Source organism: Leptodactylus fuscus, chromosome 2, assembly GCF_031893055.1.
Source record: "Leptodactylus fuscus isolate aLepFus1 chromosome 2, aLepFus1.hap2, whole genome shotgun sequence".
Taxonomy (NCBI): Eukaryota; Metazoa; Chordata; class Amphibia; order Anura; family Leptodactylidae; genus Leptodactylus; species Leptodactylus fuscus.
Window position 1 is genome coordinate 103249932 of NC_134266.1, and position 24706 is coordinate 103274637.

Sequence of the window (24706 nt, forward strand, 5' to 3'; positions counted from 1 at the left end):
GCTGGCGATTACGTAGTGTGAATGAGCCCTTATATAGTAGATGAGGGTGGATGAAGATATAACTCCATCAAGTCCAACCTATAACCCTACAATATCCTACAGTGTTGATCCAGAGGAAGGCAAAAAAAACCCCATGAGGCTCATGCCAATTGCCGCATTTCAGGGGAAAAAATTCCTTCCCGATTCCAATCTGGCAGTCCTTAACCCTTTCCTGACATCCGCTGTACTAATACGGCGCATGTCGGGTGTTTAACTATGGCAGCCGCCCGAGAGTCGGGCGGACTCCATAGCCGCCGGGTGTCTACTGTGTTACACAGTAGACAGCCAGCGCTAATGCCTCCGATCAGTCCCCGGACCGATCGGAGGCATTAACCCCTCCGGCACGACCATTTTGCCGGTGATCGCCGGAGCCTGGAGCAAGCTCCAGAGCCGACGTCACGTTTCCATGACAGCCTTGTAAAGGCTCCCGGCGGGACTGCAGCCTCTTTCTTTTGCAGGCCGGTCTATGCAGCCTGCAAAAGAAATGATGATTTTTTGCAATGCATTAGCATTGTAATACATTGCATTAGTGATCAGACCCCCTGGAGTTCAAGACCCCTAGGGGGTCTAATAAATGCAATATATATATACAGTATATATATATATATATATATATATATATATATATATATATATATTAAAAAGTATTAAAAATTCAAATCACCCCCCTTTCCCTAGAACACATATAAATGCAGTTAAATACTGTGAAACACATACATGTTAGGTATCCCCCCCCACGTCCGAAATTGCCCGCTCTACAAATCTATAAAAATATTTTTCCTGTACGGTAAACTCCGTAGCGGGAAAAATAGTCAAAAGTGCCAAACCGCCATTTTTTCACTGTTTTGATTCTGATAAAAATTTGAATAAAAAGTGATCAAAGCAATAGCATTTACCAAAAATGGTAGAACTAAAAAGTATACCTGGCCCCACAAAAAAAGACTCCCTATGCATGAATATGGCGACTTTTAGAAAAAAAAATTTTTAAACACAGTTTTGGATTTTTTTTTAAGGGGTTAAAATGTAAATAAAACCATATAAATTTGGTATCCCTGGAATTGTACCGAAACACAGAATACAGGGGACATGTCATTTTGGCTGCACAGTAAACGCCGTAAAACCGAAGCCCGTAAGAAAGTTGCAGAAATTCATTTTTGATTCAAATCCACCCCATTCGGAATTTTTTTCCAGCTTTCTAGTACATTATACAGAATAATTAAAGGTGGCATCATGAAGAATACTTTGTCCTGCAAAGATCAAGACCTCATTTGGCTCTGGGAGCGGAGAAATAAAAAAGTTATGGGGTTTAGAAAATAGGGAGTAAAAACCAAAAAATGCCATCGGCGGGAAGGGGTTAAAATCTAGAGTCCATAACCTGTAATATTTTTATTTTTAAGAAAGGCATCCAGGCCCTCTTTGAACTTGTTTAATGACTCCACCACCACCACTTCTTGGGGCAGAGAGTTCCATAGCCTTGCTGTTCTTACTGTGAAGAATCCCCTTCTATGTTGCTGGTGAAACTTCCTCTCCTCCAGACATAGAGGGTGTCCCCTTGTCACTGTCTCTGGCCTTGGAGTAAAAAGATCCTTAAAAAGTTCTTTGTATTGTCCCTTCATGTATTTGTACATTGTTATTAGATCCCCCTATAGACTTTTCTCTAACCTAAATAACCCCAAGTTTGTTAATTTCTTGTTGTACTCCAGTCCACCCATTCCCCTAATCATTTTGGTTGCCCATCTTGCACTTTTTCAAGTTCACAATCTTTTTTGTATATTGGGGCTCAAAATTGCGCACAATATTTTAAGTGTGGCCGTACGTCGACCAAAGTGCATAACCTTACATTTGTCAACATTAAACTTCATTTGCCAAGTCTTCGCCCACGCCTCCAGCTTCCTTAGAGTTCTCTGTAATATTCTACTTTCCTCCTCATTATTGATTACCTTACAGTTTAGTTTTATCTGCAAATATGGACACGCAGTGAGCCAGTTACTAACCCAAATGCATATGTTTTCCCCCAGTCCCAACATTCTCATTTTGCATACCAACCTTTTATGTGGTACAATATCAAAAGCCTTTGCAAACTCCAGATACACCACGTGCACTGCATTACCCATGTCTGGTCTTGAACTGACTTCCTCATTAACAACCCCTTGTTTGAAAACCGGCTATGGCGCCATGTTGCGGAAATGCAGTTTTTTTGGTTGCAGATTTTATTGCGGTTTTTTGAGCCAAAGCTAGAAGTGGGTTGGGCAAAAGGTAGAAGTATAAGAGCTTCCTATATATTTCCCATTCCTTTTGTAGCCACTCTTGGCTTTGGCTCAAAAAATGCAACAATTTCTGCAACAAAAAAGCTGTGTTTCCTCCAGTTTACAAATATGCTTCTCCAACAGTCACACTGCCACAATATATATATGGCATACAATTAGGTTTATGCTAATGGTATTAACCCCTTCTCGATATCTGCTGTAATATTAAGGAGGATGTCTGGTATTTAAGTATGGAGGTTGCTCAGTATTATACAGTAAGACCCAACTCTATTGCCCCCACTAATTGACCCAGCATTAAGCAGCTTGTTATACAAACTAATGCCAGAAAAGCCTGGGAGCATCTTGCTGGGGACTGCTGGCACCTAGAGTAAGATCTGGGGCTGGCATCCATTGCTGTGACATCTGGAAGCGTATTGAAATCTCCCAGGCTTGTCTGCCATTAGTTTGTATGACAAGCTGCTTTATGCAGCATGCCATACAAATGCCGATCTTTTGATTTCGATAGTGATCAAACCCCCTAAGATTCAAGACTCCTAGAAGGTCCAATAAATGCAATTTGAATGTATTAAAAAATAATAATAATAATAATAATTAAAAGTTCAAATCACCCCCTTTCCTTAGAATACATATAAAACTAGAAAATTACTGTGAATAAAAACATATCAAAGCAATAGACATTCCCCAAAATTGTATAACTAAAAGTACACCAGGCCCATTATAAATTATGCCATTTGTATCCCTATACACATAAATCAATAAAAGTTATGGGTGTCAAAATATGGTGACTTTTTTCATGTAATTTTTCTGAAGAGTGAATGTCCAAAAACAAAGCCAATAATAAAGTCGCACAAATGCACTTTTTCTCCAAATCCACCCCATTCTGAATTTTATTTCCTACTTTCCAGTACATTGTACAGAATAACAAACAATACCATTGGGAAGAACAATTTTTCCTGCAAACATTTAACCCTCTAGTGGGAAGTAAGAATGCTATGAAAAGAGAATTCATTCAGTGGTGTGCCAGAACTTCCTCCATTAGTCTCCAATTACTTTCATTCCTTTGATTTTGTTTTATTTCAATTAAAATTTAAACCAAAAAGTATTGTGCTTCAGTAGCTTTATTGAGAGATCTGAGTGGATGGGCTAGATTTTGTAACGCACGCACACACCAATAAGCAATGGGCATCAATGACTTTGTCATCAAATTACTGATTGTTGTTTCTTGAACCACTTCTGTTTCCAACCCCATAAATATCAAGAAATAACTATCCACTTGCTAATAGAGATGAGCGAACAGTAAAATATTCGATATTCGTTTCGAATAGCCGCTCAATATTCGACTATTCGATCGAATATCGAACCCCATTATAGTCTAAAATGCTTTGTTTCAGGGGTACCCACCATTTGACTCAGGAGGGTCACCAAATCCACTATGACACCTCAGCAAATGATGCCAACACCTCTGCAATGCAACTGGGACAGCAGGGGAAGCATGCCTGGGGGCATCTAACAAGCCCAAGTCACAGTTTTACCCCACCATCACAGCCTATCAACTACACACTTTCCACACTCAAAAAAACACTGTGAAAGTGGAAAAATACCTGGAAACCTTCTTTCCTCCCCAAATAGATGGATAGAAACCCACATTTAAAGCTAAAGAAACAGTAACAAGCACCCCTTTAAATCACGTTGCCCATGACAACCACAGATGGAATAGGCGATGGGAAATCCAACAGTACCCACCCTGAACTGTTATTGTGGATGTGTGTGTAATGTGGAAAGACCTCCCAAAATTCACTTTTATGGCCCTTAACGTGAGCCCTTCCAAATAAAGTTACAGGCCCTTAAGCTGAGCTACCAGCAGAGATTGAGGTAGGTGACTTCAGCTCAGGGGTCCTCAAACTGCGGCCCGAGGGCTACATGTGGCCCGCCAAGCACTTCTGTCTGGCCTCGCCGACAACGCTGGCTGGCGTGCATTTATAATGAAGTTCCTGGCAGTCACAGTCACCCTAAAATTATATGTCCCCACATTATAATGTTCCTCTCCAAATGTCCCATGGTATTAATTCCCTCTCCTTGTGTCCCAGTTTAACCTGGCAGAAACTAGAGGGGAACATTAAAGTGGGGCAGCTGGAGGGGGTCATTAAATTGGGGGCAACTAGTGGCAGATATGTCCCCCTCCAGCTACCCCCACGGTTTAATGTCCTCCTCCAGTTGACCCTAATCTAATATCCCCCTCCATCTGCCTTCATTTTAATTGCCCCTTCATCTGCCTTCAGTGTAATTGCCCCCTACATCTGTCCCCAGTTCCCTCCTCTTGCTCACACATACGATCTCTTCTCTCCTCTTTATCTTCCATCAGTCTCTGTTCCTGGCAGTTTGCTCTTTCTGTGTCGCACCGCACTGTCCTGTACAATCAAGAATAGCTCTGCCCACTAAAGAGTCTGATTATATCCTAGTGAGCTAAAGAACCTTTGATGAGGAAGAGGAAGAAATTGTTAGATAGGCACATCGGGTACCTGAATTGTAAGGGAGCCCCAGGGCTTTCCACAAGAGAGCTTTAGCCATTTTCCAGCACTGTGTGTGTAGAAAAGGACCGCTGGGGAGCTCTCTGTGTTTTACCCATTGGTGGGAGAAGAAAGTAGCAGTGGTCAGCCAAATACAGTTCAGGTCAGCACCAACTGAGGAAAGTGCTGAGGTTTGCACATCCTCACTATGCCCCCTGTGGATCAATTTTAGTGTGTATCCAGATTAAGATTATCTGAAAAACTTCAAGCAAGGCATGGTCATCAATTCTAGATGGGGACAGTACTTCAAAATCTGTCAACCTTTTGGCGTTTTATTATACAATGGTGTCAAGAGTATACCAAGAATTGTGTGACTAAACCCCGGTTCACATCTGCGTTTAGGGAGTACACTTGGTGACCCCTTCAATGGAAACCTATACACATTGAAACACGGTTCCCACATGGACTATAATGAGTTCAGTGTGGTTTCCCCACGAATCATGTGGAGAGGAAAGTGCTGCTTGCAGGTCTTTTCTCTCCGTATATTTCATGCAGAAACTGCGGTTTCCCTGGTAACCACTTTTTAATGCATATAGGTTTCTGTTTGGAGGGTCCCCAAGCGGACTCCCCAAATGGAAACCCAAACTCAGATGTGAATTGGGCCTTAGGGAAAATATCCAGCGAAAATGCATGCTGTGAAAGTAAAAAAGAAAAGGGGTCAAACGAGGATAGTAAGAATTTTTTTGACAAGCAGGTGGTATACACTCAAGTAAATTAAAATAAAAATAAATATTGCTTGTATAAGGAACAGTTGTATAATTTTACAGTATACTTTCTGTATCAATTACTTTTGGTTTTCTCTGCCCACCGTCATTATTGTCATTTATTGTTGTTAAGATTACTCATATATTTATTTATTTTTAGAGCACCATTAATTTCATGGTACTGCACATTTGAGGGGTTACATTAAAAAGGTTGTAGGCTTTCCTGAAGAGAAGAGTCTTCAGGCTTCACTTGATGATAGTTATTGTGTGGGAAAGGCTTACAGTATTTGTTGATATGTATTGTTAGTTTTGGTGGATAAAAATCAGTCCATGGTCATGTGATGATGAACACACAGGTGTGCAGCTAGTTACAGTCATAACACAGTAATCATAGAAACAATACCATTTATTTGCGGAAACTGGACAATTCATTTAATATAATATTTACTTTTTTTATTCAATGCTTAGTTTATGCACTTTTGCCATTTTCTAAGAGTGTGTTAAATGGTGTGTTAAATGGCTTTCATATGACCATGCTGACTGTGATACCATGGTTCTGTAATGTTAACCTTATTACAGATCAAACCTCACACAAAAGAAATAGATATTAATAAAAGGTGTGTGAAAACATTTTTAGATGATACCTCTTAACCTTGCTGTATTTATGGTTACTTTTGTTTTTACAGATTTTAACTGGAGAGGACTGGAATTCTGTAATGTATAATGGAATAATGGCATATGGTGGCCCATCCTTCCCAGGAATGTCTGTCTGTATATATTTTGTCATCCTATTTGTTTGTGGAAATTGTATCCTTTAAAAAAAAAAAAAAAAAAACTAACGGAATTGTATCTGATCCCTAATGTTAGATTTATATCCGCATAAAAAAGTGGTTCCATAGACTATAATAGGGTCTGCATAGTTTCCCCACCCGGTTTTGGCCCGCCACCGTGTGCCGGCCCCCTGGAGCCCGCAGCAGTCATTGTATGTCCTATTTCAACTCAGATCTGCGTCCAGAGGACGCAGATCTGAGTTGAAGACATGTGCGGCTCAAGCAAGGAGCTGTCGCAGCTCAGCTCTTTGCTTCACCGCCGCCGCTGCTACTGGCTGTGTAGACGTGATGTGATAACGTCACATCGCGTCTAGAACTGTGTCAGCGAGAGAGAGAGAGAGGCGCGCAGAGAGCGTCGAGGGAGCGGAAGAGAGGGTAAGTGTAATGTCGTGTACACTGAGGTGGAACGTGAAACTGGGGGCAGATGAAGGAGAGGATGGCATGACACTGGGGCAGAGATGTGGGGACATGAATCTGGGGGCAGAGATGTGGAGACATGAATCTGGGGGCAGAGATGGAGGGGACATTAATCTGGGGGCAGAGATGGAGGGACATGAATCTGGGAGCAGAGATGGAGGGGACATGACTCTGGGGGCAGAGATGGGGGACATGAATCTGGGGGCAGAGATGGGGGGACATGAATCTGGGGGCAGAGATGGAGGGGGCATGAATCTGGGGGCAGAGATGGAGGGGACATGAATCTGGGGGCAGAGATGGGGGACATGAATCTGGGGGCAGAGATGGGGGGACATGAATCTGGGGGCAGAGATGGGGGGACATGAATCTGGGGGCAGAGATGGGGGGACATGAATCTGGGGGCAGAGATGGGGGGACATGAATCTGGGGGACATGAATCTGGGGGACATGAATCTGGGGGCAGAAATGGGGGGACATCAATCTGGGGGCAGAGATGGGGGGCATGAATCTGGGGGTAGAGATGGGGGCATGAAACTGTGGGAAGAAATGGGGGACATGAATCTGGGGACAGAGATGGAGGGGACATGAAACTGGGGGCAGAGATGGAGGGGGGGACATGAATCTGGGGGCAGAGAAGAAGGGGGAGACATGAAACTGGGGGCAGATGAAGAGTGTATATGAAGCTGGGGGAGAGATAGAGGGGGGACATATAATTTACGAGTGACTGTAGGAGGATTATACTGTGTGCGGGCACATGAAAAATTAATGAGAATGGGCGGAGTCAACATAACAGTGGGTGGGGCTATATTTGCAGCGCCGCTCAAAGCGTGCCGCACATTTTGTCCCTCTTTTGGTTCTTCAAAAGTTGGGAGGTATGGGTACAGGGGGCAATGGAAAGATGTTAGAAGGTGGACGGGGGGGGGGGGGGATTGTTGGGGCATCGGTGTGCAGCACTGCAGAGAGGGAACTGGGGCAATAATATATAAGTTTTTAGCTGGAGAACTACAAAGCACACAATACCTCCAAAGGTATGTGTGCTTTGTATTAATAATGATGTAGGCTGCTATGCTAGTAGCATAGCAGCCTGTTTGGGGGTGGGACTTTCACTTTAAAGGAGTGTTCACATTGCGTTTTTGGCCTCCCTTGCTGGGATACGTTGGTAACCAGTCACAATCAGCTACCCACTTATCCCTGCACGGAGTACTGCAAGCCCCCCTTTTTTTTAATGGCCAGTTCTTCGTGCAGGGATAAGTTGACAGCTGATTCTGACTGGTTACCAATGTATCCCGGCAAGGGAGGCCAAAAACACAACGTGAAAACGCCCTGAGGATTTATTAAGAGGGCTCTTATAAATGGTGTTGGCTCCCTATAGGCGCTGTCACACGTAGCAGATTTTACCTGCAAATAGAATCTGATTAAGCCTTGAAACGTTGCTAAATAAAGGGAAATGTAATACATATTTGGTATGTCACAAAATAAGGTAGTTTTAAAATGGCAGGGGGGCCCAGACACTTAGGCTGTATGGGGCCCCAAAATTCCTGATGGCGGCCCTGTCTGTATGTATCTCACATTCTTCCCCACTAAATTAATGTCGTCCTCAACATTCCGCATTTCCACAATTATATGGATTGTATTAAGGCACTTTAGTAATTGAGAACAATCAATTGGTGGTGATATCTCCAATAGATGTCAATGCCTCATTGTGACATATGTTCCTATAAAATGTCACAAATTACTTCTAGGTCCGTTGCTAGCTAAGAGACCTAGAAGAGCCAATGTTAACACTGTTTTCAGTAGTATTGGACCACCATGCATAACAATGCTTTCATGAGGTGGAGATTGGTCAGGTCTAAATTTTTTACTAAATATTAGAGATGAGCGAACAGTAAAATATTTGTTATTCGTTTTGAATAGCTGCTCAATATTCGATCGAATATTGAACCCTATTATAGTCTATGGGGGAAAATGCTTTGTTTCAGGGGAACCCACCATTCGACTCAGGAAGGTCACCAAGTCCACTATGACACACCAGGAAATGATGCCAACACCTCTGCAATGCAACTGGGACAGCAGGGGAAGCATGCCTGGGGGCATCTAACAAGTCCAAGTCACAGTTTTACCCCACCATCACAGCCTATCAACTACACACTTTCCACACTCAAAAAAAATACTGTGAAAGTGGAAAAATACCTGGAAACCTTCTTTCCTCCCCAAATGGATGGATAGAAACCCAAATTTAAAGCTAAAGAAACATTAACAAGCACCCCTTTTCACGTTGCCCATGACAAGCACAGATGGAATAGGCAATGGGAAATCCAAAAGCCACTCACCCTTAACTGTCATTGTTTATGCGTGTGTGATGTGGTGAGACCTTCAAAGATTCACTTTTTTGGCCCTTAACGTGAGCCCTTCCAAATTAAGTTAGAGGCCCTTAAGCTGAGCTACCAGCAGAGATTGAGGCCCTTAAGGTGACTTCAGCCTTTTACCTGCAGATTTTTTTACCCTTTAACTTAGTTCAGCCTTGCACCAGCAGAGACTTGTTGGTCCTATGGGTGAGTTGAGCCTGTAAACAGCAGAGATTTAGTTTTTGGCCCTTAGAGTGAGTAGAGCCTTTAACCAGCAGTGTTTTTGGGCCTTGGAGTGAGTAGAGCCTTTAAAAAGCATTGTTTTGGGCCCTTGGAGTGAGTAGAGCCTTTAAAAAGCAGTGTTGTGGGCCCTTGGAATGAGTAGAGCCTTTAAAAAGCAGTGTTTTTGGCCCTTGGAATGAGTAGAGCCTTTAAAAAGCAGTGTTGTGGGCCCTTGGTGTGAGTAGAGCCTTTAAAAAGCAGTGTTGTGGGCCCTTGGAATGAGTAGAGCCTTTAAGAAGCAGTGTTTTTGGCCCTTGGAATGAGTAGAGCCTTTAAAAAGCAGTGTTTTTGGCCCTTGGAATGAGTAGAGCCTTTAAAAAGCAGTGTTGTGGGCCCTTGGAGTGAGTAGAGCCTTTAAAAAGCAGTGTTTTTGGCCCTTGGAGTGAGTAGAGCCTTTAAAAAGCAGTGTTTTTGGCCCTTGGAGTGAGTAGACCCTTGCACTGGCAGTGTTTTTGGCTCTTGGAGTGAGTAGAGCCTCTAACCAGCAGAGTTTGGGGGACTCAGGGTGGATTGAGACTCTAACCAGCAGAGTTGAGGGGAATCAGGGTGGATTGAGACTCTAATCAGCAGAGTTGGGGGGAATCAGAGTGGATTGAGACTCTAACCAGCAGAGTTGGGGGGGGGGACTCAGGGTGGATTGAGACCCTAACCAGCAGAGTTTGGAGGAATCAGGGTAGATTGAGAGTAGTAGGAGTAGAATTGTGCAACGCTGATGGTGGAGGAGTAGTATGAGGAGGAATTGTAGAGGGTGAGCACACACATGAAACTTCATGTCGGGGTGCTTGACACTGGTGAACATGAAGATGATGGGTCTATCCAGTGGTTGTTCATTTTGATCAACGTCAGCCGGTCAGCACTGTCAGGTGACAGCCGGCTGCGCTTATCCATAGTTATGCCACCGGCTGTGCTGAAGACCCTTTCCGAAAGCACGCTGGGGGCAGGGCAGCAAAGGACCTCCAATGCGTACAGCGCAAGTTCCAGCCTCAAATCCAACTTGGAGAAGTATAGGGCACAGATAGATCGGAGAGAACAGGGCTGGGGTCGGCCAGGTACTCCCGCAACATGCGCCTATACTTGTCCCTCCTGGTGACACTAGGCCCCTCAGTGGCGGTAGTTTGGCGAGTGGGTGCCATTAACATGTCCCAGACCTTGGAAAGTGTGCCCCTGGTGGGTGTCGACCGGATGGCAGTTGTTAGCCTGTTGGAGCAACTCTCCTCTCTGCCGCCAACAAGAGTTGATGGAAACATCTCCATCATATTCTGCACCAGTTGCTTGTGGTAATCACTGATGCAACTGGCCCTCCCCTCTACCGGAATAAAATTAGAAATATTATTTTTATACCGGGGGTCGAGGATTGCAAATCCAGTATTCGTTGCTCTCCAGGATTTTGACAATGTGTTTGTCAGTTGAAAAGCACTCCAACATGTTGCAAAGAACAAAGTAGTCAGCGGCACTACATCATGATGTTGCTAGCAGTTGAAGGAAGCCTGACGAAGTGCACTAAGCACGAAACGATTGTCGCTGTTTGTTTCTTTGCATCATTCCGTCTTCTGTACCCCGATGGTCAAGGTTTGACCTTTTTTTTAAAGAGGATGAAATAAAAACGAATGTTTTATGTATCCCGTGGCGGGTGAGTGCCCTGTTTTCTACATTTCACATATGGCACTCCAACATGTATTCAGTCATGTCTGCCAGAGTGTTACTTGGCATAACTTTTTTTTTTTTTGTAGAGTTGGAAGGGACCTCAAGGGCCATCGGGTCCAACCCCCTGCGAGTGCAGGTTTTCCTAAATCATCCCAGCTATATGTTTATCCAGATTCCGCTTGAAGATTTCCATTGATGGAGCGCCCACCACCTCCCGTGGCAGCCTATTCCACTCTCCCACTACCCTCACTGTCAGAAAGTTTTTCCTAATGTCTAATCTGTATCTCTTTCCCTTTAGTTTCATCCCATTGCTTCTTGTACTTCCTTGTGCTAATGAGAATAGGGTAGATCCCTCTGCACTGTGACTACCTTTCAGATATTTGTAGACTGCTATTAAATCTCCCCTCAGCCTTCTCTTCTGCAAACTAAACAATCCCAGTTCTTTTAGCTGCTCCTCATAGGACATGGTTTGCAGACCTTCCACCATTTTGGTTGCTCTTCTCTGGACTTGCTCCAATATATCGATGTCTTTCTTGAATTGAGGCGCCCAGAACTGTACACAGTATTCCAGGTGTGGTCTGACCAGGGAAGAGTACAGCGGAATAATGACCTCTCTTGATCTAGATTCAATGCTTGTCTTAATACATCCCAGAATTTTATTAGCCTTTTTTGCAGCAGCACCGCACTGTTGGGTCATGTTGAATTTGTGATCTACTATTATGCCCAAGTCCTTTTCCCCTATGCTATCACTTAGTTCTATTCCTCCCATACTATATATGTTTTTTACATTTCTGTTACCCAGATGTAGAACTTTGCATTTGTCCCTGTTAAATACCATTTTGTTCGCCTCAGCCCATTGTTCCAGTGTGTCTAAGTCCTTTTGAATACACTCTCTCTCCTCTCTAGTGTTGGCTATTCCTCCTATCTTCGTATCATCTACAAATTTTATGAGTTCCCCAATAATTCCATCGTCCAGATCATTTATAAAGATATTAAAAAGTACTGGGCCCAGAACAGAGCCCTGCGGCACCCCGCTTTTGACTTTCTTCCAGTTCGATGTGTAGCCATTTAGTATTACTCGTTGTGCCCGATCATTAAGCCAGTTGTGAATCCACCTAACTGATTTTTTGTCAAAGCCATACTTCATCATTTTTTCAATAAGAAGGTTATGTGATACTTTATCAAATTCACGGCCATTACGGATATGTCCTATAAATTGTGGACCACGGTTGTGGCCCAGCCACACCACGGATAAAATATCCGGTGGTGTAAGAGGCCACATTGAATATAATGTGTCCGCAAATGGTCCGCAATTGAAAACCCTCAATTGTGGACCATTTGGGGACTTGCATTACGGTCGTGTAAGACCAGCCTTACTTGGGATGAAACCAACCTTGGTTCTTGAGAAGTCTTAAGTAACTTTTTCAATTCTGACATATCATTCCTCAGTTCTTTCACAGCCTCCTCGCAGCTTGTCACTTCTTTATCTCCTGAAGGTGGAACTTTCTTTGATTTTTAGTGTAGGCGGTGCAGCTTCAGTTGTAGATGACTCTACTTTTGTAAGCAATCCTTGTTGTGTGGTACCAACCTGCATTTCGCCAAGTTTGCTGATTTTGCTGCAAGAGTACTTCTTTAATTTCTGTTCCCTCTCTTGTTCCCAACTGGCAGCTTCATTCATTTTCTTTATTAATATGTCATCAGTGACTGTGGGATCATCCAAATAAGGTTTCAATTGGAACTCAATGTGTTCACTGAGCAGTCCTGTTCCTACTGATCTCAGGAATTTCCTTTGAATCAAATCGTATATATATATATATATATATATATATATATATATATATATAAACAACTTGATAATCTTCAGTAGCTGATACCTTTTTAATGGCCAAGTTTTTTTTTTTTTTTGTGTATTTCCTACCCACTGGCTAACACGGTACGAGAACAAACATTTTCCTTATATCAAATCGGTTACAAATTTTTCCTCTGCTCCCACTTCTCTGGAGGCGAACAGAAGTCTGTCCTTTAGTTCTATAGCCCTGAAGAGGGAATTTTGAGGAGATTCTTTGCTGTTTTGCGAGATATTTACCAACCGGTGGTATAAGTCAGAGTTGCTCTTCTACTTGTAGTGCCCTTTTAGTATAGTCTTCAGCTGTGGCAGTGTTAGATCACTTTTCATCTCTAACATATTTCTTATACTCAGGCCGGGCTTATTGCTTTAACTACTACCTCAATCACTTTTAATTCACTGTAGCCTTTTTGGAGTCCCATGTCTATCTGGTGCATTAGATTTGTGTAAGACAGTTTATCTTTTTGACCTCTTTCACCAATTTGGCCACTAAGTCTTCCCGTATTGTCATTTCTGGCAACATGTTCTGTGGAGACGTCCTGCAGTAAGTCTCTCTTTCTGACACCTCTTGCTTTGCTTGACTTGATGTCTGAGAAACTAGGGCTTTTTCTAACAGTTTGCTAGATTCCTGGAATGCTTTTTGCAAAGCGAGGTACTGTGCCTTTAAATCTTCCAATTGGGTCTGTTCTGTCCGGGTCTCAGTCTCTTTTGCTTGTGCCCCGACCTCTGCATGCAGATCTGTAATGAACTGTTTGCACTTTTGGAGGAACAGACAGCTAATATCTTCATCCTCCGTTTCTCCCACTTCATCAAGCAGTTCATTGATAGCATTCAGCAGGTGCCTGCGAGTTCTGGCTTTGGAGATTTGCTCCCCTGGCACTTTAGGATATTTGCTAACAGCACCCAGTTCATCAAATGTTAGATGCAGCAAGGACTCACTAATATCATTAAAGGGATTCTACTAGAGATGAGCGAACACTAAAATGTTCGAGGTTCGAAATTCGATTCGAACAGACCCTCAATGTTTGTGTGTTCGAACGGGTTTCGAACCCCATTATAGTCTATGGGGAACATATACTCGTTAAGGTGGAAACCCAAATCCGTGTCTGGAGGGTCACCAAGTCCACTATGACACCACAGGAAATGATGCCAACACCTCTGGAATGACACTGGGACAGCAGGGGAAGCATGTCTGGGGGCATCTAACACACCAAAGACCCTCTATTACCCCAACATCACAGCCTAACAACTACACACTTTACACACTCAATACCACCTCTCTGACAGTAGGAAAACACCTTGAAACATGTTTATTTGGCACTTGCAGTGAGGAGAGCTTGTCACCAGCAGTGAATTTGGACCTTGTAGTAAGTTGAGGTTGGCACCAACATTTGTTTTGAAAATCAGGGTGGATTGAGCCTCTAACCAGCAGAGTTTGGGCAAATTCATGGTGGAGGGAGCCTCTAAACACCCCAGTTTGGGAAAATTCATGGTGGAGGGAGCCTCTAAAAACCCCAGTTTGAACCAATTCATGGTGGAGGGAGCCTCTAAAACCCCAGTTTGGACCAATTCATGATGGAGGGAGCCTCTAAACAGCCCAGTTTGGGCAAATTCATGGTGGAGGGAGCCTCTAACCAGCCCAGTTTGGACCAATTAATGGTGGAGGGAGCCTCTAAACAGCCAAGTTTTGGGAAATTCATGGTGGAGGGAGCCTCTAAAAAACCCAGTTTGGACCAATTCATGGTGGAGGGAGCCTCTAAACAGCCCAGTTTGGGCAAATTCATGGTGGAGGGAGCCTCTAAAAACCCCAGTTTGGACCAATTCATGGTGGAGGGAGCCTCTAAAAAACCCAATTTAGACCAATTCATGGTGGAGGGAGCCTCTAAACAGCCCAGTTTGGGCAAATTCATGGTGGAGGGAGCCTCTAAAAACCCCAATTTGGACCAATTCATGGTGGAGGGAGCCTCTAAACAGCCCAGTTTGGGCAAATTCATGGTGGAGGGAGCCTCTAAACAGCCCAGTTTGGGCAAATTCATGGTGGAGGGAGCCTCTAAAAAACCCAGTTTGGACCAATTCATGGTGGAGGGAGCCTCTAAAAAACCCAGTTTGGACCAATTCATGGTGGAGGGAGCCTCTAACCAGCCCAATTTGGACCAATTCATGGTGGAGGGAGCCTCTAAAAAACCCAATTTGGACCAATTCATGGTGGAGGGAGCCTCTAAACAGCCCAGTTTGGGCAAATTCATGGTGGAGGGAGCCTCTAAAAACCCCAGTTTGGACCAATTCATGGTGGAGGGAGCCTCTAAAAACCCCAGTTTGCACCAATTCATGGTGGAGGGAGCCTCTAAAAAACCCAGTTTGGACCAATTCATGATGGAGGGAGCCTCTAAACAGCCCAGTTTGGGCAAATTCATGGTGGAGGGAGCCTCTAAAAACCCCAATTTGGACCAATTCATGGTGGAGGGAGCCTCTAAACAGCCCAGTTTGGGCAAATTCATGGTGGAGGGAGCCTCTAAAAACCCCAGTTTGGACCAATTCATGGTGGAGGGAGCCTCTAAAAAACCCAGTTTGGACCAATTCATGGTGGAGGGAGCCTCTAAACAGCCCAGTTTGGGCAAATTCATGGTGGAGGGAGCCTTTAAAAACCCCAGTTTGGACCAATTCATGGTGGAGGGAGCCTCTAACCAGCAGAGTTGTGGGAAAGCAGGGTGGAGGGAGCCTCTAACCAGCAGAGTTGGGGGAAAGCAGGGTGGAGGGAGCCTCTAACCAGCAGAGTTGGTGGAAATCAGGGTGGAGGGAGCCTCTAACCAGCAGAGTTGGTGGAAATCAGGGTGGAGGGAGCCTCTAACCAGCCCAGTTTGGGCAAATTCATGGTGGAGGGAGCCTCTAACCAGCAGAGTTGTGGGAAAGCAGGGTGGAGGGAGCCTCTAACCAGCAGAGTTGGTGGAAATCAGGGTGGAGGGAGCCTCTAACCAGCAGAGTTGGGGGAAATCAGGGTGGAGGGAGCCTAGTATGAGCAGAATTGTGCAATGCTTATGGTGGATGAGTATGAGGATGCGGAGGAATTGGAGAGGTTGAGTACAGACATGGAGTTTCATGTTGGGGTGCTTTACACAGGTGGGCACAAAAATGAAGGCTCTATCCAGTGGTGGTTCATTTTTATCAAAGTGAGCCGGTCGGCACTCTCAGCTGACAGACGGGTGCGCTTGTCAGTGATGATGCCACCGGCTGCACTGAACACCCTCTCAGATAGGATGCTGGCGGCAGGACAGGACAGCACCTCCAAGGCATATAGGGCAAGTTCAAGCCACAGGTCCAACTTCGACACCCAATACGTGTAGGGCGCAGAGGGGTCGGAGAGGACAGGGCTGTGGTCGGAAAGGTATTCCCGCAACATGCGCCTATACTTCTCACGCCTGGTGACACTAGGACCCTCCGTGGCGGCACTTTGGCGAGGGGGTGCCATCAAGGTGTCCCAGACCTTAGACAGTGTGCCCCTCGTTTGTGTGGACCGGTGAGAACTTGGTCGCCTACTGGAGGAACTGCCCTCCCTGCCGCCAACGTCACATGCTGGAAACATCTCCATCATATTCTGCACCAATTGCCTGTGGCAAGCATTGATGCGATTGGCCCTCCCCTCTACCGGAATAAAAGACGAGATGTTGTTTTTATACCGGGGGTCAAGGATAGCAAAGATCCAGTACTGGTTGTCCTCCATGATTTTGACAATACGCTTGTCGGTTGTAAAGCACCCCAACATGAACTCAGCCATGTCTGCCACAGTGTTAGTTGGCATGACTCCTCTGGCCCCACCGGAAAGTTCAATCTCCATTTCCTCCTCATCCTCCATGTCTACCCATCCGCGCTGCAACAATGGGACGATTCGAAGTTGCCCGGAAGCCTCCTGTATCACCATCACATCATCGGACAACTCTTCTTCCTCCTCCTCCTCCATTAAACGCGATGAAGCGGACAGATGTGTGGACCTACTCTCCAGCTGTGACGGATCGGATGCTATCCCTGACTCCTCTGTGTGATCTGAGTTATCCCTGATGTCAATCAGGGATTCTCTCAGAACACACAAGAGCGGGATTGTAAGGCTCACCATCGCATCCTCAGAGCTCACCCTCCTTGTGGACTCCTCAAACACCCGTAGGATGTCACAAAGGTCTCTCATCCATGGCCACTCATGGATGTGAAACTGAGGCAGCTGACTTTGTGGCACCCTAGGGTTTTGTAGCTGGTATTCCATCAAAGGTCTCTGCTGCTCAACCACTCTATTCAACATCTGAAACGTTGAGTTCCAGCGTGTGGGGACGTCGCACAAAAGCCGGTGTTGTGGCACATGCAGGCGTTGCTGGAGAGATTTTAAGCTAGCAGCGGCTACTGTCGACTTGCGAAAGTGGGCGCACATGCGCCGCACTTTCACCAGTAGCTCTGGAACATTGGGGTAGCTCTTTAGGAAACGTTGCACCACTAGGTTGAAGACGTGGGCCAGGCATGGAACATGTTGGAGTCCGGCAAGCTCCAGAGCTGCTACCAGGTTCCGGCCGTTATCACAAACGACCATGCCTGGGCCCAGGTGCAGCGGCTCAAACCATATTGCCGTCTCATCGAGGAGGGCATCCCTCACCTCGGAGGCAGTGTGCTGTCTGTCCCCCAAGCTGATCAGCTTCAGCACAGCCTGCTGACGTCTACCAACGCCAGTGCTGCAACGTTTCCAACTCGTAGCTGGGGTCAATCTAACAGCGGAGGAGGAGGCGGTGGCGGAGGAGGAGGCGGTGGCGGAGGAGGAGGCGGTGGAGGAGGAGGAGGAGGGGGGTGTTCTTCTCGTGTCCCTGCCAGGAATGTTAGGCGGGGAGATGAGGTACACCGGGCCAGTTTGGGAAGCAGTCCCAGCCTCAACTACATTCACCCAGTGTGCCGTCAGTGAAATGTAGCGTCCCTGTCCGCATGCACTTGTCCACGCGTCGGTGGTCAAGTGGACCTTTGTGCAAAGCGCGGATCTAAGGGCCCGCCTGATGTTGAGTGACACGTGCTGGTGCAAGGCGGGGACGGCACACCGGGAGAAGTAGTGACAGCTAGGGACGGCATAGCGAGGTGCTGCAGTTGCCATCAGGTCCAGGAAGGCGGGAGTTTCAACAAGCCGGAACGCCAACATCTCCTGGGCCAGCAGTTTAGCGATGTTGGCGTTCAAAGCTTGCGCGTGTGGGTGGTTAGCAGTGTATTTCTGCCGCCGCTCCAATGTCTGAGAGATGGTGGGTTGTTGTAAAGAAGCGCCTGATGGTGCCTTTGATGGTGCAGGAGAAGGAGATAAGACAGGAACAGGGGAGGATGAGGAAGAAGTCAACAAAGTGGCGGAGGCAGATGAAGTGGTGTCCTGGCTCGTCCTCTGGAGTACATCGCCAGCACAGTCAGCAGTGGCAGAGGCAGTGGCAGTGGCATGAACGGCAGGCGGCCTTTGTCCTGCCGTTGCTGCCTGCCACTGATTCCAGTGCTTGGATTCCAAATGACGGCGCATTGAAGTGGTGGACAGGTTGCTCTTCTCAGAGCCCCTAATCAATTTCGAGAGGCAAATTGTGCAGACAACACTATATCTGTCCTCGGCGCATTCCTTGAAAAAAGTCCACACCTTCGAGAAACGTGCCTTCGAGGTGGGAGTATTTCGGGGCTGGGTACGAACTGGAACATCTTGGGAGATTCCGGGTGTGGCCTGGCTTCGCCTAAGCTGCTGACCTCTGCTTCTGCCTCTAGCTACCCTTTTTGGTGCTGCACCTGCCTCAACAACCACACTACTTTCCCCGCTTGACATCCCCCCTGTCCAGGTCGGGTCAGTGTCCTCATCATCCACCACTTCCTCTTCCAACTCCTGTCTCATCTCCTCCTCCCACACAATGCGCCGGTCAACTGGATGCCCTGACGGCAACTGCGTCACATCATCGTCGATGAGGGTGGGTTGCTGGTCATCCACCACCAAATCGAACGGAGATGGAGGAGACTCTAGTGTTTGAGCATCTGGACACAGATGCTCCTCTGTTAGGTTCGTGGAATCGTGACGTGGAGGGGCAGGTTGAGGGACAATGAAAGGAGCGGAGAACAGCTCTGGGGAGCAGCGACAGTTGGGGTTATTGTTCTGTGAAGCTTGGGAATTTTGGGAGGAAGGAGGACAAGACTGTTGGGTAATAGGAGGAGAGGAGGCAGAGTCTGACTGGCTGCTGGACAATGTGCTGTAAGCGTTCTCTGACAGCCATTGCAAGACCTGTTCCTGGTTCTCGGGCCTACTAAGGTTTGTACCCTGCAGTTTAGTTAATGTGGCAAGCAACCCTGGCACTGTGGAGTGGCGCAATGCTTGCTGCCCCACAGGAGTAGGCACGGGACGCCCTGTGGCTTCACTGCTACCTTGCTCCCCAGAACCATTCCCCCGACCTCGCCCACGGCCTCGTCCACGTCCCTTTCCGGGAGCCTTGCGCATTTTGAATTCCCAGTTAGAAACTGGCACTATATACCAGTAGCAAAAATTGTGGGTGCACGTAACCCCAATATATTCTTTGAATTACCAGTCAGAAACTGGCACTATATGGCAGTAGCAAGAAATGAGGGTATTTGTAACCCCAATATATTCTTTGAATTCCCAGTCAGACAATGGCACTATATACCAGTAGCAAAAATTGTGGGTGCACGTAACCCCAATATATTCTTTGAATTACCAGTCAGAAACTGGCACTATATGGCAGTAGCAAGAAATGAGGGTATTTGTAACCCCAATATATTCTTTGAATTCCCAGTCAGACAATGGCACTATATACCAGTAGCAAAAATTGTGGGTGCACGTAACCCCAATATATTCTTTGAATTACCAGTCAGAAACTGGCACTATATGGCAGTAGCAAGAAATGAGGGTATTTGTAACCCCAATATATTCTTTGAATTCCCAGTCAGACAATGGCAGTATATACCAGTAGCAAAAATTGTGGGTGCACGTAACCCCAATATATTCTTTGAATTACCAGTCAGAAACTGGCACTATATGGCAGTAGCAAGAAATGAGGGTATTTGTAACCCCAATATATTCTTTGAATTCCCAGTCAGACAATGGCAGTATATACCAGTAGCAAAAATTGTGGGTGCACGTAACCCCAATATATTCTTTGAATTACCAGTCAGAAACTGGCACTATATGGCAGTAGCAAGAAATGAGGGTATTTGTAACCCCAATATATTCTTTGAATTCCCAGTCAGACAATGGCACTATACACCAGTAGCAAAAATTGTGGGTGCACGTAACCCCAATATATTCTTTGAATTACCAGTCAGAAACTGGCACTATATGGCAGTAGCAAGAAATGAGGGTATTTGTAACCCCAATATATTCTTTGAATTCCCAGTCAGACAATGGCACTATATACCAGTAGCAAAAATTGTGGGTGCACGTAACCCCAATATATTCTTTGAATTACCAGTCAGAAACTGGCACTATATGGCAGTAGCAAGAAATGAGGGTATTTGTAACCCCAATATATTCTTTGAATTCCCAGTCAGACAATGGCACTATATGGCAGTAGCAAAAATAGTGGGTGTATATAGCCCCAATTCTATTGCTAGGGGACTTGCAGTGTATTTCTGGGGTGAAGGTGGGGGGGCACACCGTTGGAACGGGTATCGGGGGTATATATAGGGTATACGGGAATACACTGTCAGTGTATTCCATTCAGGATCCTGGGAAAGCTGGGTTGCGGCGATTGAGCCCGTCAGTGCCACGTTCTCCCTGGAATTTAGCTCTTATAAGAGCTGTTGGTTGTCTTCTCCTTCCTATCCTAGCCTGTCCCTGCCTACCCAGAATCTAAGCCCTAGCTAACTGGACGGAAACCTCCGTCCCCGGTGAATTGCAAGCTCAGAATGACGCGAACCTGGGCGTCGCTGTTCTTTTAAATTAGAGGTCACATGTTTTCGGCAGCCAATGGGTTTTGCCTACTTTTTTCAACTTCACCGGTGTCGTAGTTCCTGTTCCTGGGGAATCGAGTAATGGCGCACTTTACCACGCGGTGTTCGATTCGATTCGAACATGCCGAACAGTCTAATATCCGATCGAACATGAGTTCGATAGAACACTGTTCGCTCATCTCTAGATTCTACCATTAAAACACTTTTTTTTTTTTTTGTAGATAAGACGTCGGAATAGCCTTTAGAAAGGCTATTTGTCTCTTACCTTTAGATGTGATCTCCGCCGTGCCATTCCCTAGAAATACTGGTTTTTACCGGTATGCAAATTAGTTCTCTCGCAGTGATGGGGGCGGGCCCCAGTGCTGGAAATGCGATGGGGGCGTCCCCACTGCTGCTCGAGAACACTATCCTGCGACGCCTCTATTTTCTTCTGGATCCTCCCCTTCTTTCTTCGGCGTCACCTCCGATGCCTGCACAGTTGGCTCTGCCAGTGAGACGCATGCCGGTCGGCGGCTATAGTTACGAGGCCGCAATTGCGCGCATATGCGCAGTCGGCTCTACTAGTGTCTCACTGGCAGTGCCAACTGCGCAAGCGTCGGAGGTGACGCTGAAGAAAGACGAAGAAAGAAGGGGAGGATCCAGCAGAAGATAGAGACGTCGCTGGAGCCTGTTTTCGAGCAGCAGTGGGGACGCCCCCATCGCATATCCAGCGCTGGGGGATGCCCCCATCGCTGCGAGAGAACTAATTTGCATACCGGTAAAAAACAGTATTGCTAAGGAATGGTGTGGTGGAGATCACATCTGAAGGTAAGAGACGAATAGCCTTTCTAAAGGCTATTCCGACGTCTTATCTACAAAAAAAAGTTTTTTAATGGTAGAATCCCTTTAATGCAGCTCTCCAAATCCTTTATCAGTCTGCTGGGCAGGATCTCACTGAGGGGACACTCACAGGATATTACTGAGATGGCTACACTTTACAATTGGTTCTTTTCTATGTCTTATTGAGTGAATTCTGCCCTGTATCTTCTATGAGTTGTCACTCAATCCCATCCTCATCGCCATTTTTGTTGCACACTTAAAGAGGACCTTTCATCAGATTGGGCACATGCAGTTTTATATACTGCTGGAAAGCTGACAGTGCGCTGAATTCAGCGCACTGTTGGCTTTCCCGATCTGTGCCTGGTGTAAAGCGCTATCGGTCCCGGTATCGTAGGGCTTTACAGTCAGAAGGGCGTTTCTGACAGTTAGCCAGGGACGCCCTTCTGCCCAGCAGCGCCTATCGCGCTGGGCTCTAAGACTGGGGAGGAACGCCCCCTTCCTCCTGATAATACTCGTCTATGGACGAGCTGTGTGAGCAGAGGGAGGGGGTATTCCTCCCCGCTCACTCTGTGCAGCGCGATAGGCGCTGCTGGGCAGAAGGGCGTCCCTGGCTAACTGTCAGAAACGCCCTTCTGACACTAAAGCGCTACGGTAACGGGACCGATAGCGCTTTACACCGGGCACAGATCGGGAAAGCCGATAGTGCGCTGAATTCAGCGCACTGTCAGCTTTCCAGCAGTATATAAAACTGCATGTGCCCGATCTGATGAAAGGTCCTCTTTAAAGAGTTGACACTGGTGTGGTTAGGGGGGGGGTTCATATTCTTTATTACCTTTTATCTGTAATCATAAGGGACATGCATCAAAATGGAGAGTAGGACCTCCCTTCTTACTATCTGAGGTGCACTACAATAGGTGTCCTTTCATACTATCTAGTACTTATACATTAGAATCAAGTCCTCAGTCATTCCTAACATCAGTGACTGCATCAACATATACTGAACAATACAATATGACAATAGAACAACAACATGACTGCAGTGATAATCACTATACCTGTAATCATAAGGGACATGCATCAAAATGGAGAGTAGGACCATCTGAGATGCAGCAGAGCTGACTGTGTGCTGAACCCTGCTACATCTGAGCTGCAACAGGGTTCAGCACACAGTCAGCTCCGCTACATATGAGCTGCAACAGGGTTCAGCACACAGTCAGCTCCGCTACATATGAGCTGCAACAGGGTTCAGCACACAGTCAGCTCTACTGCATCTTAGATGGCGCAGGGTTCAGTGCACAGTCAGCACTGCTACATCTGAGATGCAACAGGGTTCAGCACACAGTCAGCTCTGCTGCATCTCAGATGGAGCAGGGTTCAGTGCACAGTCAGCACTGCTACATCTGAGATGGAGCAGGGTTAAGCGCACAGTCAGCACTGCTACATCTGAGATGCAACAGGGTTCAGCACACAGTCAGCTCTACTGCATCTTAGATGGAGCAGGGTTCAGTGCACAGTCAGCACCGCTACATCTGAGATGCAACAGGGTTCAGCACACAGTCAGCACTGCTACATCTGAGATGCAACAGGGTTCAGCACACAGTCATCTCTGCTGAATCTCAGATGGAGCAGGGTTCAGTGCACAGTCAGCTCCGCTACATATGAGCTGCAACAGGGTTCAGCACACAGCTCTGCTGCATTTTAGATGGAGCAGGGTTCAGTGCACAGTCAGCACTGCTACATCTGAGATGCAACAGGGTTCAGCACACAGCTCTGCTGCATCTCAGATGGAGCAGGGTTCAGTGCACAGTCAGCACTGCTACATCTGAGATGGAGGAGGGTTAAGCGCACAGTCATCACTGCTACATCTGAGATGCAACAGGGTTCAGCACACAGTCAGCTCTGCTGCATCTTAGATGGAGCAGGGTTCAGTGCACAGTCAGCACCGCTACATCTGAGATGCAACAGGGTTCAGCACACAGTCAGCACTGCTACCCACTTTTATGTTGATTCCACCCACTCATTCATTTATCATGTGCTCCCACACAGTATAGTCCTCTTACAGTCACCTGTAAATTATATGCCCCCCTCCATCTCTCCCCCAGTTTCATATACACCCTTCCTCTGTCCCCAGTTTCATGCCCCCCCTCCATCTCTGTCCCCAGTTTCATCACGTTCTCCCCCTTCATCTGCCCACAGTTTAATGTCCCCCGTCTCTGCCCCAGTGTCATGCTGTTCCCCCCTCCCCTTCATTTGCCCCCTCAGTTTCATTGGGCCCCCTCCATCTCTGTCCCCAGTTTCATGCCGTTCTCTCCCTACCCCCTTCATCTTCCCCAGTGTCATGCCGTTCCCCCCCCCTCCCCTTCATTTGCCCCCCAGTTTCATGGGCCCCCTTCATTATGTTCCACCTTAATATGCAATACAAAACAAACACTTACACTCACCTTCTATCACTCACCTTCCATCGTTCCCCCGACTCTCCTCTCTCACTCCAGTCACATACGCAATGCAGGAGCTGTGAGATCATCTCCTGCTTAGCTCCGGCCCGGCTTGCGTGTGTAGGCGCGATGTGATGACGTCATCGCGCCTACACACGCAAGCCGGGCCGGAGCTAAGCAGGAGCTGACCTCACAGCTCCTGCATCGCGTATGTATTCCAGCTCATCGGCGGACGGACGCCGATGAGCTGAAATTGTGACAGGCAAGTGCCGGGGGGCCCCCAGAGGCTCTGTGGGCCCCGGCACTTGCCCGACTATGCCGAGCGCTGACGCCGGCCCTGTTGATTGTCTCCCCAACATGTGCTACCCCTAAAGGCTGCTACCCCCTGCCATTTGTAACCCGGATTACAGAAAGGGCTGCAGCTGCCCCTCCCCTACTTCTCACCACTTTTGTTTGGGCTTCTGAATGTCTACAACATCATCCCCATGCTGTCTTCTCTCCACGCACGATGCGCCTCCCCACCTTTCACTGCTCACTTGTCCTGGCTCCTGAATGGGGTGTGGGAGGGGC

General features: G+C 46.7%; 1 protein-coding gene across 1 annotated transcript in view; it reads left to right on the plus strand.

Moving 5' to 3' along the window:
* Positions 1-24706, plus strand: part of CACNA1S (calcium voltage-gated channel subunit alpha1 S) — a 676496-nt gene that overhangs the window by 159213 nt on the left and 492577 nt on the right. The window contains exon 13 of the mRNA XM_075263101.1: positions 6264-6384. Coding sequence (XP_075119202.1) covers positions 6264-6384 — 121 coding nt within the window. The remainder of the gene's footprint in view (positions 1-6263; positions 6385-24706) is intronic.